Source organism: Anomaloglossus baeobatrachus, chromosome 3, assembly GCF_048569485.1.
Source record: "Anomaloglossus baeobatrachus isolate aAnoBae1 chromosome 3, aAnoBae1.hap1, whole genome shotgun sequence".
In the NCBI taxonomy this organism is placed as follows: domain Eukaryota; kingdom Metazoa; phylum Chordata; class Amphibia; order Anura; family Aromobatidae; genus Anomaloglossus; species Anomaloglossus baeobatrachus.
Window position 1 is genome coordinate 457,033,768 of NC_134355.1, and position 18,838 is coordinate 457,052,605.

Below are 18,838 nucleotides of genomic sequence, written 5' to 3' on the forward strand. Positions count from 1 at the left end.
ATTACCGAAACAGTTAGAAAAGAGGACTTAGAGAGCCTTGAGACATGGGGAAAGTCCAACTACAAAGGGTGAGGACTCGCCTAGGTCTCAAACCGGTGAAGAAATCCCATTCCCCTCTCCACCCATGTCTCAACGTTCCGTCAGGCAGCATTTCCCAACAGATCTTTCTTCCTCTTTTCCTAAGGGAACACAGTCCCCCTAGTATTTGGAAATGGCAGAAAGTGAGTTAAGGGGGGACTGTTGAGGGTACGAAGTGAGTAATCAAAAATACTTAAATACTTAATTCAGCCATTTCATAGACCCAAAAATGTGGGTGTCTCTCTGGCCTAGTCTGCTGAGCACTGGCAGTGACACGTGAGTTAGCGTCCCATCTCAGAAACCAACGGACCTGAAACAACTGAAGCAGAAAGCAGCTGCTATTCTACCCATTATCCCAGAAGGTTTTTCCAAGTCTGCGCCACAAACTGCTCACATGAAGCCTCATCATGTTTTGTTGGTTTTTTTTTATCAAGAGCAGATCATCCAGGTTCACGAAGTGGCCCTAAGTGGACTAGCACTGACCAAGCAGCTTCCTTTTTGTTTCATATCCGGGAAGAAGAACCATAGACAATTTGTAGTAAATGTTCTTTTGTTTTTTGGTTTTCTGATTATGTGCTAATTTTTAAATAAGGTCTAGATTTAATCTTTCTTAATCAGGATAATGTGCCCTAATAAGAGTAATAACGCCAATTCTAATAGCCCATATAAATCAAATTGTTATGTTTAATAAATAAAATAAGTACTTAAGGGGGTCTGTAGTGTTAAATTAAACAACAATCTCATAAAAAGCCCACTTATATAGATATAGATATAATTAAAGTCCCAAGGGCAGTAGGTCACAAATAAGTCCCAAATAATAAAATATATCTAAATGGAAAAAATGTTAAAATTTAAGGTTAATAATAGTCACAGAAATTTTATTAAGGGGGGACTGTGAAGGTGGTCTGAGCTGTAGTATGTTTGTTTAAATGTAATAAGAATATCTGTATGTAAATAATCAAAATGTCGATGTAGTTGTATAATAATCTGTCTGTCTATGTAGCAATTGCACAGACAGATTATTATACAACTACATCTACATTTTGATTATTTACAGACACAGATATTCTTATAACGTTTAAACAAACATACTACAGCTCAGACCACCTTCACAGTGCCATGACACATGCGACAGAAAACTCCTCCCCGGGTCCAGCTAAGTCACCCCCCCATACCCTTCCGATGTTTCCCGGTGTTCCCTCGGTATCTTTATCTTTTTGCAGTGTTGACCCTCGCGCTCCCTCCTCTTTCACAATAAACGCTGGGTGCATGCGCTGAGAGCGGCTGTCAGCTGAGCTCAGCTTCCTGTCTTCAGTGAGAGCTGTGCTGGCTGCACGGATACTGCTGATGTGGACTTGGGGAGAGTAGGTGCAGATTCTTTGCACTGACACCCCTCACATGGAGGGTCTGCACTCCTAGAAAATGGGGGATACGTTCCCTGAGCGTGCCTCCCATATTCTACAAGGTCCAGAGTCGTCAAGGGACTTCCAAAATGGATTACAGGGGATTTTTTTTCTTTACAATAAATTGCTGAAAGAGGGAATGTGTTGGGGAGTGTTTTTTCAAATAATTTTTTTTTGTTTTCTATTTTTTTTTCCTATTTATATTACTGACAGTTTGTGATGTCGGGTATCTGATAGACACCATGACATCACCAACTGCTGTGCTTGATGTCAGGTGACATTACACATCTGGTACCAACCCCATTTATTACCCCGTTTGCCACCGCACCAGGGCATCAGGATGAGCTGGGGCGAAGCGCCAGGATTGGCACATCCAATGGATGCGCCACTTCTGGGGCGGCTACGGCCTGCTATTTTTAGGCTGGGAAGGGCTAATAACTATGGAACTTCCCACCCTGAGAATACCAGACCACAGCTGTCTGCTTTACCTTGGCTGGTGAACCAACTGGGGGAACCCCACTTTTTTTTAATTATTTATATATAAATAATTATAAAAAAGAGCCTGGGGGCCCTCCAAATTGGATCCCTAACCAAGGTAAAGCTGCTAGCTGTGGTCTACAGGCTGCAGCCATCTGCTTTACCCTAGCTGGCTATCAAAAATGGGGTGACCCCACGTCGCTTTTTTTCTAATTAATTATTTTTTTAGCTAAATACAAGGATAGGCACCCTTTAGTGCCACATGAAAGTCACTAAAGGGTGCCAGCTTAGAATATGTAGGGAGGTGGGACATTATATATGTCTTTGACATCGGTCTGCCTGTCTATCTATCTATCCATCTATCTTTTTTTATCTATCCCTCTCTACATCCATCCATCCCTCTCTCCATCCATCGCTCTCTCCATCCATCCATGCATCCATCCCTCTCTCCATCCATCCATCCATCCATCCATCCATCCATCCCTCTCTCCATCCATCCATCCATCCCTCTCTCCATCCATCCATCCATCCATCCATCCCTCTCTCCAACCATCCATCCCTCTCTCCATCCATCCCTCTCTCCATCCATCCATCCCTCTCTCCATCCATCCATCCATCTCTCTCCATCCATCCATCCATCCCTCTCTCCATCCATCCATCCATCCATCCATCCCTCTCTCCATACATCCATCCATCCCTCTCTCCATACATCCATCCCTCTCTCCATACATTCATCCCTCCCTCTCTCAATCCCTCTCTCCATCCATCTCTCCATCAATCCATCCTCTCTCCATCCCTCTCTCCATCCATCTATCCATCCATCCATGCATTCATCCCTCTCTCCATCCATCCATCCCTCTCTCCATTCATCCATCCATCCCTCTCTCCATCCATCCATCCATCCCTCTGTCCATCCATCCATGCCTCTCTCCATCCATCCATCCCTCTCTCCATCCATCCATCCCTCTTTCTGTCCATCCATCCATCCATCCCTCTCTCCATCCATCCATCCCTCTCTCCATCCATCCATCGCTTTCTCCATCCTTCCATCCCTCTCTCCATCCCTCTCTCCATCCATCCATCCATCCATCCATCCCTCTCTCCATCCATCCATGCATCCATCCCTCTCTCCATCCATCCATCCATCATCCATCCATCCATCCCTCCCTCCATCCATCCATCCCTCTCTCCATCCATCCATCCATCCATCCATCCATCCCTCTCTCCATCCATCTCTCCATCCATCTCTCTCTCCATTCATCCATCTCTCCATCCGTCCATCGCTCTCTCCATCCATCCATCCATCCATCCCTCTCTCCATCCATCCCTCTCTTCATTCATCCATCCATCCATCCCTCTCTCCATCCATCCATCCATCCATCCCTCTCTCCATCCATCCATCCCTCTCTCCATCCATCCATCCATCCCTCTCTCCATCCATCCATCCCTTCCTCTCTCCATGCATCCATCCATCGATCCCTCCATCGATCCATCTCTCTCTCCATCCAATAGATAGATAGATAGATGGATAGATGGATGGATAAATAGATGGATGGATGGATAGATAGATGGATAGATAGATAGATAGATAGATGATATTACAACTTTTATTTGTGATGTATGTGTTTCCCCCCCAAACAGTATGCGTGATGCAGCAGTGACCCTGCGGGAGCTTGGATCCGAGATCTCTCAGGGTCACTGCCGGTCAGTGACGTCACTCTGAGTTGTGCTACTCACAGCAAGTTGGGCTGTAGTGTGTACATCGCCCAGGCCAAAAGCTAATGCTCTACCAGGATACAGCTAAACCCCCACTAATGTGGAAGCGTCACAGGTGCAGGAGAAGCAGATCCCACACACACCTCCATGGAATGGAGGGGAGGCGAATGCTAGATGATAAAACTGCACACAAGTGGCTTGCATAGAGCGCTGTTCACATGCAGATGGCACAATCACGACATTCTTAGGGCAGCAGCGGGCTGATCTTCTCGGCTGCGAGGGGAGGGGCCGTATCCATGGCATTCGCCTTCCCCATGCCTGAGAATACCGGCCCGCTGCTGTGTGCTTACCTCAGCTGGGTATCATTTGGGGGGCACTGCACGTCATTGTTTTAAATTATTTATTTATTTATTTTACTACATGATATTGACCCGCCCACTGACAGCTGAGATTGGTTGCAGTGAGACAGCTGTCACTCAGCGTGGGGGGCGTGTCTGACTGCAACCAATCATTGGCGCCGATGGGCGGGGGAAGCAGGGAAAGTGAGATGGAATAATGAGCGGCCGGCATTTTCAAAAGCTGGAGAACCCACCACAGTGTGACAGCAGTGCAGCGACGCGCCCGTGATCGGTGAGTAAGAAAGAGAGAGAGAGAGAGAGAGAGAGACAGACTGACCAAAATGGCGGCAGCCTTATATAGCTCCTATGACACTGTGCGGCCAAGCCTATCACAGTAACACCACAACAAAGATGGCTGCGGCGTTACTGTGAGGGCAAGCAACATCAGATGTGTTCATTGGCTGAAAAAAGGCGCCAGGAAGGCAGAAATTAAAATGTAAGTATCAGAGTGAATACCATATTAGCCGTCAGATAGTGAATACCTCGAATACCCCATTATCCATCGGATACCGAATAGTGGCGAATACATTCGCTCATCCCTAGTCTTCAGCGACGATAATTTCAGGGTCTGTGCTCGTCTCTACTGTGTCCATCCTTGTAAGCTATTCACTGCGTTGTCGGCTCAGATCAGTGATAATCAGCCAGCATCAGAGTGGTGTCAGAATACTCAGCATGCTGGAGACCAGTGATGTCACTAGCAAGGGCGGAAGTATTAATTACAGCCTTTAGGGGGTTAAATATACGGGGCGGAGCAGGCACTTATGCAAAGTTCACAATGGTGATTGTGCGGGCACAGCGTATATTGTGAGTGTTATCACTAATATCTGTTCCCTGCTCTTTGTAATATAATTTCAAGCTTCCATCTTCCATTCTTCCCTATGTCGCTTTGCCATCTTGTGATTGCAGCTTCTAATTGATCATAAGTCAGAGCTAACGGTCACAAGCTCTCAATGTAAGTCTACAGGTTCATGCACATGAGCGTATGACTCGGACGAGTGCAATGCAAGAAAATCTAGCATTGCACTCGGACCAATGATTTTCAGTGAGGGAGAGCAGATGGTCAGCTTTTTTCTCATTCAGATTCTGGATAAGCAAAAAGGTGCAACATGTTGTGATTGTCAGCAAGAGACGTGTCACTCATACCCATACAAGTCTACGGGTGCGAGTGAAACATCGGACTGCACTCGGATGAAATCACATCAGCTGACAATGGAGGAGATGGGGAAATTAATCCCACCCTCTCTTCCGCAGCTGTGATCTGATCACAGTATCTGATCACAGTTACATGACACTCGGCTCACACTGGCAGCACAGTGGGAGCTGAGAGTCATAAACATATCACATCCAATGCACTCGCATCGAATGCCATATGAATGTGTGAATCCAGCCTATGAGAGAGTTTTTCTGGCTCTCTTAAACTTACATTGAGAAGCAACTTCCAGTTCACCCAACAAACAAAGGAGTGATCCAGCTAGACAAAACTAGTAGAAGACGAGATGATCGGCTCTAATAACAGCCTAATACAGCCACTTAGCGGCTGCTAAGTGTAATACTAGGGGCTGAGAACATGCATTAGTGATACCACTCCTGCATTAAAATTTTAAAAATAAATGGCGGTGAGGTGCTGTAAAGAAACTTCTTTATGGTTTTCTGAACAGGGCCAGCAAACCAGGCCAAGTATGAGGTGAGGAACTCTTAAATAACTGGCACTTGATTCTAATGAAGCTAGCCGTAATTGCAACAGTTTAACCCCTTAGATACACCTGTCAATCCTGACAGCGGCATTTAATAATTTCAAAATGGGGGAAGATGTCTTTTAAGATGCCCATTGAACCCCCAAAACATTGTGGAGTGCCAATGGCACTGTCAGGGTTTCATATGAGAGGTCACTTTACATAATACTGCTATATTACTGTATTGTAGTGTATTGTACAAGTAATCAAGTGATCTCAGATTCAAGTCAATTAGGTGGATGGGAAAAAAGTGTAAAAGCTTAAGGGTTAATATCATTACCTTTTCCTAGAACATATCTAAAATTTAAAAGTGCCAATACATCAGCTCTGGCACACCCTCAAAAAATTTATCTGACAATTTATTTATTTCATATGATTATTAATTAGAGACCAAATAAACAATGTATTGGCAAAATGTATCTGCTTACATCAATCATTAACAGAAGATCTCTTCATTGGACTATACATTGCTCCTATGGAACCAATTATTGGCCTTTATGTATTGATCTTCTGCTTTGTGGCAGATGGCTTCTCCAAAATTCTCTATGAGAATGTGCCACTAACAAGACACTATCTAATTGGCAACTAAAAATGTCATTATTTGCCAATGGGCATATAAACCACATTTCCCGATATAGATGGATAAATGAGATGACAACTAACACAGAGTATTTTTTACGTGGCCAAACATGGTATAAACTTTTATATCTCTTTCTTCCCACAACCTTATCTTAATCAATTTTTATGGAAAAAAAAAAAGAGTAATAGCATTCCAGTACAGCGGCGTTTGCAGAGTGTAAAAATCAGCATGAGGCAAAACCGTGATATAATAACTTATTATGTTCCTATCAAACTCATTTATCAGGTATCTACAGTTTACGCACAGGTGAATAAAACACAAAGGGCCATTGTTGTCTCAAAGCTGCAGATGGTTGAAATTAAGAAAGATTAAGAACAAATTAGTTCTGGCTACAGATTTAGAAGAAAAATAAAACAAGGGCTTAAAGAGAACCTGTCACTTCCTAAAACACAATTTACTTGCAGATATATGGAGTAGAGGTAAAGAATGTTTAAATCATTTTAAGCTGGTTTACTGGAAGAGCAGATACAGGGAGAACATAAAGATATTATGACTAGGGATGATCGAATATCACAAATATTCGTCAATATTCGGCTTCGCGAGTATCTGACGAATAGTTTGCCGCTATGCAAATTTTCGATGCACAATGTAAGTCTATGGGAAGCCCGAATAGTTGCTATTCCACAACTATTCAGGTTTCCCATAGACTTACATTGCGCATCGAATATTCGCAAATCATCGAATAGTGGCAACCTATTCGGCGAATATGGACATTGCGGAATATTTACATTATTCTATCATTCCTAATTGTGACGTCTATCTAGGACCACAGACACAGGTGACTGTCACATTAGACTAGAGGCAAGCTGCCCACTAAGTGGGATCCCGAGAAAACCAAAATCATTTAATCCCTGTACAGGGATCTGGAGTTAAACAAGGTCCAGGAGATCGCTTCCTATGGAAGGCTACAATACAGAGAAGAATGATAGTCAGGCAGGGTCAAAACGAGGAGGTACAGAATAGGCAAAATCAGCAGGCAAAAAGGGGGTCAGCAAATCAGGCTAAGGTCAAACCAGAGATGGCAGCAAGGTACGAAAACAGCAAGCAGGTAAAAAGTCAGAAATCAGGCAAAGGTCAAAACTGAGGTAGCAATAGTACAAGAGCAAAGAACCAGAGACACTGCAGTGAATATACAAAGGCGACCAGCCGACTGGAGGAGGAATAAGAAAGATGTGGTGCCTTTCCATTGGCTGTAGCTGAAAGGTGATAACTTCAGCTAGAAGACACACACCACCACAGTCAGCCAATGGTACTGCAGGTCACAGTCAAACCCAGTTTAGTCGATGGGTGGCACCTGTGCCCACCAGAGCCACTGGTACTGATACTGCCATATCACCAGCACTGGCCACAGCAGTAATACCGCAGCGCCTGGTGACCAAAGCAGAAGTCACAGCAGTGGACTCTGGTGGAGACATGAAAGATATTCTTCCTGAAGACTCTTGCTTCCAGTCATCAGGGTTGTTGGACGATTTGCACATGTGTAAATCTGCTGACAATCACAAATAAGCAAAACACTCTTGGATCAGTCATGCAGGAACACATCGTCCTGTGTACACGATATTAATGATCATTCTGCGTGCAAAGAATTTTTGTCCGCCTGTCTAAAACAGACCATTAGGGGATGTGCGCACGTGTGCGTATTGCATGCAGTTACTCTGCGTTCTGCGTCCCCTTCACAATCTATGGAGATTGTGCAGGAGCCGTGCGCACGTGGCATATTAGAAAGCAGCGATTCGGCTGCTGCCCGAATCGCTGCATTCTAAGACGTGACATGTCACTTCTTTCGTGCGGTTTGCATGCTGTCTATAGGGAGAGGCAGCATACAGAGCGCACAAATCTGCCAGCACCATGTGCTTCAGAACGCAGCTGTTGAGCTGCGCTCTGAAGCGCACCTTTTCTGTGCGGTGCAGAGCGCACACGTGCGCACATAGCCTTACACCTCACCCAATTGGCTTGTATGTGGTCAAGTGTAAATGGGACTTTATACATAGACCAATTGGAGATCTTCCAGGCATTTTAATTAGGCATGGTGCCAAACAACTCCATTTTATCCACTTTGACATTCCTATCAGCCTTTGGTTTAGTTTCCCAGCAGCTTAAAAAGTAATGGTCATTTAAATGTTTTTCTATAAATGATTAGTACATATCAAATAAGAAATGTTATAATATAACTTATTAAGGAAACCCATTTTTTTCTCCTCTCAGATTCATCATTCATTCTCAAAATTGTCAATTAACAGGTAAAATCTGTCTTCAGTGAATACAGATTTTCTTATTAGATGGCAGATGGCAGCTGGTGCCCATAAAGGTCTATGGAGAACTGTGACTGTTGTTTCAGGAGAGCATACAGCATAATGTCTGTGTCACCATCTAGCCCCTCCCTCTCCTCTTCATAGAATATTATGAGCACCAACGGTCATCTGCTACCTCAGTAATGGGAAAATCTGCGTTCACTGAACACAGATTTTACAGATTTTCCTCATAAATTTAGAGTGAAAGATCAGTTCAGGAGGAGAAAAAGCAATTTTCTCTAATAAGATATATTACAAAGTTGCTTATTTTTATGTGAATGTAATTTATGAAATAAAAATTAAAATGGTCGATTACTCTTTAATCCTCATTAAGGGCTAATGCTAATGCTGGCCAAGATTACACACCATACTATGACAACAGGATCTGCATAAAAAATAACTTCACAATGTATTACAGTATGTACACTAATATATAGATAGTTAATAACAATACAATGCAGAAAACAGTGCCCTTAAGAAAAAAATAATCTGTTAAAGGAAACATACAAGTCACAATTGAAAATTTGCAAGGGTTTTAACTCACTTTTCTTTTCTTGCCTGAGGCATCTGCTTATTGCAGATACTTCATCAAAATGGGGGACGAGGTTCATAAAGAAAATAAAAAAAGGTCTTTATCCTGTCATTAATCATCTTTGAGACTTCTTTTTAGCAAAATAGTTGAATCCTTTTCAAAATGTGACAAAATATATGACATTTGTTAAACGTGGTTTATCTGCCCCAAGGTTTGTGACTTTTTAAGATTTTCACCCCTAAGCCTGGATTTCATGTTCATGATCGGGCCATTTTTTTCAATTCCGACCAGTGTCAATTTGACAGGTTATAACCCTGGAACTCTTAAATGAATCCCAGTGATTGAACTGTTGATCACCGTACTTTTGTACACATGTAATCTCTAGAGTAAGCATTCAGTTTAGAGTGCAGAATAAATGTGAGCCACACCATACTGCGACGTTTGGGAAGCAGAATAAACAAATCAACAGCAGTTGAAGAATTGGCTTTATTTATGTTTAACACCATTCCTCTTGCAGTATGTGTTTAAACGGATTTATTCCTCAGGTCAGTCTGAATTCAACAATACAAGGTTAAAATAGTTTTTTTTAGGTTTCGTTATTATCACACAAAAAAACCCCACTTTTTTTAAAAAATAATAATTTTTGAAGGCTATAGTTTTTGGTTTTTTTTCTGCTGATAGTCATGTGAGGGTTTGTTTTTTATGGCATGAGTTGGAATTTTTATTGATACCATTTTGGGCCACATAGTATTTTTTGATCACTTTCTATTCCACTTTTTGTAAGGCAGAATCAGGAATCAGGAATTAGGTTTTATTTACACTGTTTACATGTCATAAAAGTGATGAAACAGCTTTATTCTTCAGGTTAGTACAATTGTTTTTTGAGACAAGATGACGATTTTAGCAGTACCATTTTTTATTTACATTTTTTTAGCACGCTTTATTCTACTGTGTGATCAGAAGACAGTTTTTACTTTATTTTTTACTGTGTTCACTGAAGGGGTTAACTAGTGTGACAGTTTTATACATTGGGTTGTTACGGACGTTGCAAAAGTGACACCCAAATAATACCACAAGGTGTTTAGCACTAGAAACGACAGGATAGAGTGCTAAAGAGATAAATACGGACGTTGAGTGTTACTGGTTATTACCTGGGGTAATGTGTGGTGTGTGAAAATTTCCCCTCCCCCCATCAAAAGGAAGGTAACACCAGTTTAATAGTTATGTGGTGGGATAGTTAGGAAGCATAGATCCCACCGCTACCAATGAATGTATTTATCAATTATCTCTTTAGCACTTTATCCTGTCCAACCACTTCCCTGCTTCACCCTTTTTATGCAAAAATGTAATGAATAAATTCTTTTTATAGTCATTTGTTTACATTCTGAATGCACATCGACACCTAAAAAGAGTGATACTCTTTGGGCATGAGTGCATTTATGAAGGAGGGATTACCTGTTTATTGCACAACGTCACTTTAATATTGCTTTTTGGCACTATAGAGTGCATATGATAATAGTCTAAGGGGCCTAGTGAGAAGGAATAGGCTCTGACTGGTGGACAATTTGGATTTGTTTATTGTGCTAAACACCTTGTGGTATTATTTCGGTATCACTTTTGTTACATTTTAATAAAAATATTAAAAGTTATATTTTATATTACCAGTGCTATATTGTGTCAACATATTGGTAAATAAGAACTTACATTATGTTACAGATGTTACAATATAAAATATGTGTACTTTTTTTATCTAAATATACATATTTATTTGAATTATTTTTTGTTCTTTATTTTTTAAAAATATTTTTACCTTTTCATCTAGTCCCTATGTTGGACATTACTTTTTAGTGCACTAATCACATCCATACTGTATTGCAATGCACGATCATTATTTCTAAAAATCTTTTATGATATGCTGAGTACAGGGACTAGTCGCAAGGGCATTAGCTCCTGCGCTGATTCCGCTCTCTTAGTACTGTACCACACCCACACGGGCATGCTAAAATGCTAGTGAATGCAGCATCACCAGCGGTGAGGCATGTACCTGCGTCCACTGTGACCACTTATCTGAATACTTGGCACTTGGTTATGTGCAGTTTGAAGCCGGGTGTACGCATCCCAGCTTCAGAGTGGTCCAGTGTGCATGACCGGATGTGCCAGGAATTCTGATCAGCAGTCACAGCGGACACAGATATGCTTGTCACCAATGAAGATGCTGGGCAGCGAGCATTGACTAGCATGTTAGCACGCCCAATGTGAGTGTGCTACCATGCTAAGAGGGCGGAATGAGAGTAGGAACCTATGCCCTTACAACTAGTCCCTGTGTGACGCCCTGGCAAAACCAGGTAGTCACGCAGCTTAGCACCCCACACAACACCGCTCCCACACAGGGTTAAAGCAGCCGACCTGAAACCCTAGTCACCCCCTCAGGGAAGGACAGGCACACCAGTGGGCGGGACCAGCAGAAAGGAAACGCCCACCTAGAGGTCTGGCGAGCCCAAGGCGGGAAAACAGTCAGTTTAAGTCTAGTTCAAGTTTAGAGTGGAGGTGCTAAGCTGACAGGTGTCACGGTCGGAGCCCTGACACATTGGCTAGGTTGCAGATGGTAGTCACCGCCAGGAGGAGACGGAAAGACGGCTCGGCAGATCAGAGGTGGACCAGGGCAGGGTTGTAGCCCGCCGGTACCGACACCGGAGAACCGACCCGGAGACCGTGCACACAAGTGGGTACTCGGACCCTGAAGCCAGGACCAGCACCGACGGCCTAGCTAATTAAATGATTGAGGGCAGGATTCCAGGTCCTGTCCCAACCTAAGTCCCGAAAAGTAGACAACCACCCACAGAGAGGGATAGGGCATCCGCCAGTGCCCGGTAGATTCCCCGGGTCAGCGTCTGATGGGCACGGCTCCCAACCAGAGGACCGGGAGTGGACTCCTGTGTTACACACTGGGAAGTCTACATAAGAAAACACAAAGTGCAGACGAAAGGGGCAGTGCCCATCAGCCCGGGTGTGGGACCAGATACACCCATCTGCGGCAATCGGCCACCATCACCTTGGTTTATCAAAAGACTTGTGTGATTGATTCAACAGTGAGTAACTTTCCCGGCCTGATCGGGTGTGCCGGCCCCTGCCGTTATCATCCCCTGCACAGAGACACTGGGCCCCGGGGCATCCATCCTTGCCCACGGAGGGGTTAACATCCAGCTGCAAGCCCATCACCCCCAGGAACCACACAACAACAACGGTGGTGCTCCATCTCACTACACACCGTGGGTGACGTCACAGACAGTTCTTAACAACTCCCGTACAAATACGTCCCCCTTTATATTCGAAGTCTCCGCGTAAGTAGAGTCCCTCGAGCCATACCGCAGATCCGGATCCGAGCAGCACGGCTGCTGGCACGGGGGCGGCACACATGCGCTCATTAGTATATGATATTCTAAAGCTCTCATTATGAGTTCTACTAGGTACAGGGACGGTGTGGCAGGGATTAGCAATATACATCAAGAATTGCTTCTAGTTCTGGGTGCATATTGCACCTGACAGGTTCCCTTTAACTGGAGCTATAGTCTTTTAAGTTAAAAGGGATTGCCTCAAGTTTGAAAGGTATCGTCTTTCTGTTGGATAGCGGAAAATGTCCTGATCGCCTGGGCTTTGACTACCTCAACTCCTGTCGATCCCTAGAACCAGATCTCTTAAGAGCCCCTTGTGAATGAAGTGGTTCGATTATGGACATTACCGCTCCATTCATGTTTAATAGGACTGCAGGAGAGAGCTGAATGCTGTGCTTGTCTGGTCTTCAGCACCAAAATTAAAATAAATGGAGTGGATTTGAACATGATCAACCATCACTTCATTCATACGGGACTCTTCGGAGTATTGATTCTTGGGATTAATGGAGTTCTCAGTGGTCAGACTCCAGCAATCATAAAGTTATCCTACCTATAGGGGGATAACATAAACTTTAATTGGATAACATTATGTTTTCCTCTTACTGCTGACGAAGATAAATGGTATTACTTTGTGTTACTCTGTAATGTCTTTATAGTCTGTCCCCTCGGAATTGTAAAGTGCTGTGGAATATGTTGGCACTATAGAAATAAAGGTTATTTTTATTACTATTATTTACTGCAGCACGTGTTTCTGTATGAATAGTGTATGAAGAGAAAGTTAATAACTTAAGCATTACATTTAAATGTACTCTTTTGTTGCATTTATCAAAAGGAATAATCCTCTTAATTTCAAAAAACTCTTAAGGGGGCTTTACACGCTACGATATTGTTAATGTTTTATCGTCGGGGTCACGTCGTTAGTGACGCACATCCGGCGTCATTAACGATATCGCAGCATGTAACACTTACCAGCGACCTTAAACGTCCTCCAAAGTGGTGAAAATCATTCACCATGGAGAGGTCGTCCTAAAACCAAAAATTGTTAATGGTTGTTTATAGATGTTGTTCCTCGTTCCTACAGCAGCACACATCGCTGTGTGTGACACCGCAGGAGTGAGGAACCTCACCTTACCTGTGTCTCGCCCGCAATGAGGAAGGAAGGAGGTGGGCGGGATGTTCATCCCGCTCATCTCCGCCCCTCCGCTTTGATTGGCTGGCCACTTAGTGACGTCGCGGTGACGTCGCCGTGACACCGAACACACCTCCCCCTAGAGGGAGGGATTGTTCGGCAGTCACAGCGCCGCCGCCGACCAGGTAAGTGCGTGTGACGCTGCCGTAGCGATAATGTTCGCTGCGGCAGCGATCACACGATATCGCATGCACGACGGGGGCGGGTGCTTTTGCGTACGATATCGCTAGCAATTGCTAGAAATATCGTAGCGTGTAAAGCCTGCTTTAGTCATTAAAATGCTGTAGTCAAACTGAATATTCACTACTGGCTTGTCAGTAGAGACTAGGGCAACTTATGCGGGCATCACACGATATGATCTATCGTGCGATCGCACGAGCGATCGTACCCGCCCCCGTCGTTTGTGTGTCACGGGCAATTAGTTGCTTATGGCGTACAAAGTTGTTAAACCATTGTCACATGTATTTACCTGCTGAGTGACATCGCTGTGTGCGGCGAGCATCCACTTCCTGAAGAGGGAGGGACGTTCGGCATCACAGCGACGTCACACAGCCGCAGGACAATAGAAGCGGAGGGGCGGAGATGAGCAGGACGTAAACATCCCTCCCAACTCCTTCCTTCCGCATAGCCGGTGGGAGCCGCGGGACGCAGGTAAGCTGTGTTCCTCGTTCCCGGGGTGTCACACACTGCGATGTGTGCTGCCCCCGGGTACGATGAACAACCGGCGCAAAGAAAAATAAACAATTTTTAAAAAATGAGCGACGTGTCAACGATACACGAGTTGCGAACCTTCTGCGTCGCTCGTAGGTGTCATACGGGACGACGTTGTAAACGATGCTGGATGTGCGTCACGAAAGCCGTGAACCCGACGACATATCGCACGATAGATCATCTCGTGTGACGCCCGCATATGTGTTGTGATGGGACTTGTGCAAGATTTTGGCACAAAATATACAGTATATGTACTTACCCTTAGAAAAAAACAACTTTAATCTCACTACCTTTTGCTACAAGCGTTTTAACACATGCACATTGCTACTACAGCTGCCTCAATGGGACCCATGAATCTATAAAATCTCTACAGTAAATGATAGAATGAGCTGCTGGTCACTTCAACAATTAATGCATTTCTTTCCTCATTTACAAGATAAATATCTATTGCCAGTGAAGCATCTGCCTGAAATTTTGTAATTAGCGACTTTATACACCAGGTATAATTCGAAATGCAGTTTTCATATAGAAATGTAACGTCATAATGCAAGGTTACAAGCTAGAACATTTATAAATGTAGTATCGAATACATGTGAAAGTATTGGAAGAGGCTTTACCATCTCATTGTCCTGTCCTTTATTGAGCAGTGTGCTGGAGTCATCCTGGCTGAGTACCCCCATATTCCTGTGACCAGTCTCACCAGGCTCTTCAGTGTGTTGTCCTTTTTGTGATCACAGTGCAGGCACATAGATTGTCTGATCACACTCCCGTTCAAGGAATGAATCAGAAGGCTCGGGTGTTTCTGGAAGTCACACTTGCATAATCTTCATTTGAATAAGAATTATCGTACATCATTTACGGCATTTGTATTGCAAAGCTACATTATTTGTCTTTTAAGGAGTTGTCCAACTATGAGGACAATATATTTTTATACTTAAATGAATGTACTTGTGCGTAAAAAATATTTTTTGAAATTGTGTTTACTTAAACATTTTGTACAGTAGGCATTCGCAATCTCTTTGTTCCCTGGACATTCAATTCTAGGGTGGTAAGTAATAAAAAATGAGCTGAGAGTGGCTCAGAAAAAAAACAGATAAAAAGAGTTCTCCGGGTTTGGCAGGATTTTAGCTAAAAGTTTGGTTTGGGACCTGGACTTGACCCCAAACCCCATGTAAGTCAATGGAAACCCGAACTTTGGTGCTGTAAAATGGTCATAGTAAGGGCTATGGGGCTACAAAAGGAAGCAAAATGGTCGGTAAAAGCAGGACAATTGTCCTGAAAATAAATGTGGATAGGGAACAAATAAAAAAAAAATGACATGGGGTTATCAGTCTATGAAGACTTATGTAAGCTTTGTACCAAGGGAGGGAAGGAGGGGTTCTTTAGGGTACTTTGAAGTCATGAAAAAGAAAACCGACTCCAACACCAATGCACTCACCAAATATACTTTACTTAAAGGGGGGGTTCACCCATTTTTTTATTTTTTCTATGAGTGTAACTTACTATTTAATGTCTCTTCTTAATTGGCCTCTATTTCCAGTTCTGGCACTGAGCAGCGCTATCCTGCATGCTCAGTGCCGGTCACATGACCCCTGGTGCTGTGGCAGCTGGTATCCTCTGACGTCACGTCAAGTGTCGGGCTCTCAGACTTGACGGTTACATCAGGGGTTGCCAGCGCCACTCACACTAATTGACTGAGCTGTGGGCGGTGACTACCACACGTCACAGCCCAGCATCGAGGGGAGGATCCATAGGATGGCACAGTGTGGGAGGTGAAGAGGGCTTATCATCCGTCAGATTTGTGAGGTACAGGAGCCAGTGTGGAGTACAGGGAGGGTTTCTTCAGCTGAAACCCCCCCTGCCACGCAACTATCTGCACAGTCGATCCAGCACAGCCTCCCGCTCTCCTCAGTTGTCAGGAGAGCGTACAGTGCCGGGCAGTGTGATCCCACTATACTACCACGAGCACTACAGGTGACCGGACGCAGCAAGAGACTGACAAGTTGGAGACATGCAGCACAGCATGTGTCAGAGCAGAGCATGTCACCATCTTGCTCTGCTCTGTCACCTGTCGTACTGCATGCCACCAAGTTACTGCACACTGTGACTTGTTCTGTTGCATGGGGCCAACTTTCTCCACTCTGTCACCTGCACAAGTCACAGAGTGGAGCAAGTTGATGACATGCAGCACGGCATGTGACAGAGCACCTCTCTTCCCTCTCTCTTCTCTCTCTTTTTTCCCTCTCTCTCCTCTCTCTCTCTTCCATTTCTCTCTCTTCACTCTCTCTTCCCTCTCTCTCTACCCTCTCTCTCTCTCTTCCCCCTCTCTCTCTTCCCTCTCTCTCTCTCCCTCTCTCTCTTTCTTTCCTCTCTGTCTCTCTTCCCTCTCGTTCTCTCTTCCCTCTCGCTCTCTCTTCCCTCTCGCTCACTCTTCCCTCTCGCTCTCTCTTCCCTCTCGCTCTCTGTTCCCTCTCTCTCTTCCCTCTCACTCTCTTCCCTCTCACTCTCTTTCCTCTCACTCTCTCTCTTCCCTCTCTCTCTCTCTCACTTCCTTCCCTCTCTCTCCTCTCTCTCTCTTCCCTCTCTCAAATTCAAATTCAGATATGCTTTATTGGCAGGACCAAAATACAATTAGTGTTGCCAAAGCAAGAGAAATACAGTAAGTGTGGTGGGAGGGGATCAGGGTTATGGGGAGTTGGGAGCACAATTTGGGCTCTGAAAGTCATTTTAGGGGCCTTATGATCCTCTCAGCTTATAACAAGTGGTGACATATTGGGCGGCGATCTCCACCATTGATTCCTCTTCCCCCAGTAGGATGCAGAGTTTCATCTCCTCGTCCATGGATGAAAAGTTTGGGTTATGAGTGGTAAGTTTCTGGAAGTGGGAAGCCCTCACTGCTGAGTATTTGTTACAGTGCAGCAGGAAATGTGCCTCATCCTCCAGAGCTCCTGCTGGCAGTGCTGTCACAGTCTGTTCTCCCGCGGCTTGTATGTTTGTCGGTGCTGCCCTGTTTCCACCTCTAGGCTGTGGGCACTCAGTATGTATAGACTCAGGGTCTGCCTGTCTTTGGGTTGGTGTAACCTTTCCAGATATGGGGCCAGAGTGTAGTCCCTCCGCAGTGACTGGTAGATGGTGAGTTTCTGGGAGTTCTCTAATTCATTTCAATTCACTTCCCTCTCTCTCTTCCCTCTCTCTCTCTCTTTTTCTTCCCTACCTCTCTCTTCTCTCTCTCTCAAGACCATGATCATGGAGGGGTGAGAGGGAGTAATAAAGATGCAGTCCCTAATTGTGTCTGTGTATTTATTTCTAATAAAGTATTTTTTCTCTGTGTGATGTTTTTTTTTTAACCTTTTATTGGAGATTCTTAATGGCCGGGTCAAACTTGGCCTTACATTAAGAATCTCAGGTTTTATACCAGCTGGTAAACAAAGCTGGTATTAACTCCTTATTACTCAGCATGCCACTTGGCACCAGGGCTACTGGAGGAGCTAGCTATAGCGCCAGAAGATGGCGCTTAGATGAAAGCGCCATTTTCTGGAGCGGTTGTGGACTTCAACTCGCAGCAGGGGGAGCAGAAAGCTTGGGCCACCTTGCACTGTGGATTCCAATCCCCAGCTGCCTAGTTGTACCTGGCTGGACACAAAAAATGGGCAAAGTCCACATAGTTTTTTGGTTTTTTTAATTATTTCATGAAATTTATGAAATAATTAAAAAAGGGCTTTCCTATACTTTGGGTTCCCAGGCAGGTACAAAAAGGCAGCTGGGAGTTGCGGGCAGCCTGTACCTGCCTGCTGTACCTGGCTAGCATACAAAAAATATGGCGAAGCCCACATCATTTATTCTTTTGTTTTTCAGTTTTTGTGAAAAAAACCTTTAAAGAAAAAAAGGGCTTCCCTGGATTTTCCATTGCCAGTGAAGGGTAACACCAAGCAGTGGGGGTTAGTAGCCAGTAGCTGCTTGGGTTACCCTTAGCAATAGAAAATGCAGCGGGAGCCCACACATTATTTATTTTTACCCATAACCCTAGGGTTAGGGTTATGTGTTTGGGGTTTTTGTTTTTTTTATTTTTTAATGATTTTTTGAAAAAAAAAATCACATGGGCTTTGACCATCGAGCACCCGAGCATTTTACTGCTCACTTATCCCTACTCCTGTAATCAGATCAGCTGACACCGGTGCCGGCCGATTACTTGTTCTGTGTCCCCCTGCATCCATCACAGCGTGTGCTGGCTGTGAGGTCAGCTGAGTTTGGCTGGCACTGGAGTCAGCTGATCTGAAC

At 44.2% G+C, this 18,838-nt stretch overlaps 1 protein-coding gene across 3 annotated transcripts in view; it reads right to left on the reverse strand.

Moving 5' to 3' along the window:
- The window catches only part of LOC142296642 (putative cation-transporting ATPase 13A5), a 251,505-nt gene extending 236,187 nt beyond the window's left edge, over nt 1-15,318 (reverse strand). For all 3 annotated transcript variants that reach the window (XM_075340494.1, XM_075340493.1, XM_075340495.1), the window contains exon 1: nt 15,178-15,318. In XM_075340494.1, coding sequence (XP_075196609.1) covers nt 15,178-15,240 — 63 coding nt within the window. In that variant the 5' untranslated portion in view covers nt 15,241-15,318. The remainder of the gene's footprint in view (nt 1-15,177) is intronic.
- Nucleotides 15,319-18,838: the final 3,520 nt, after the last annotated feature.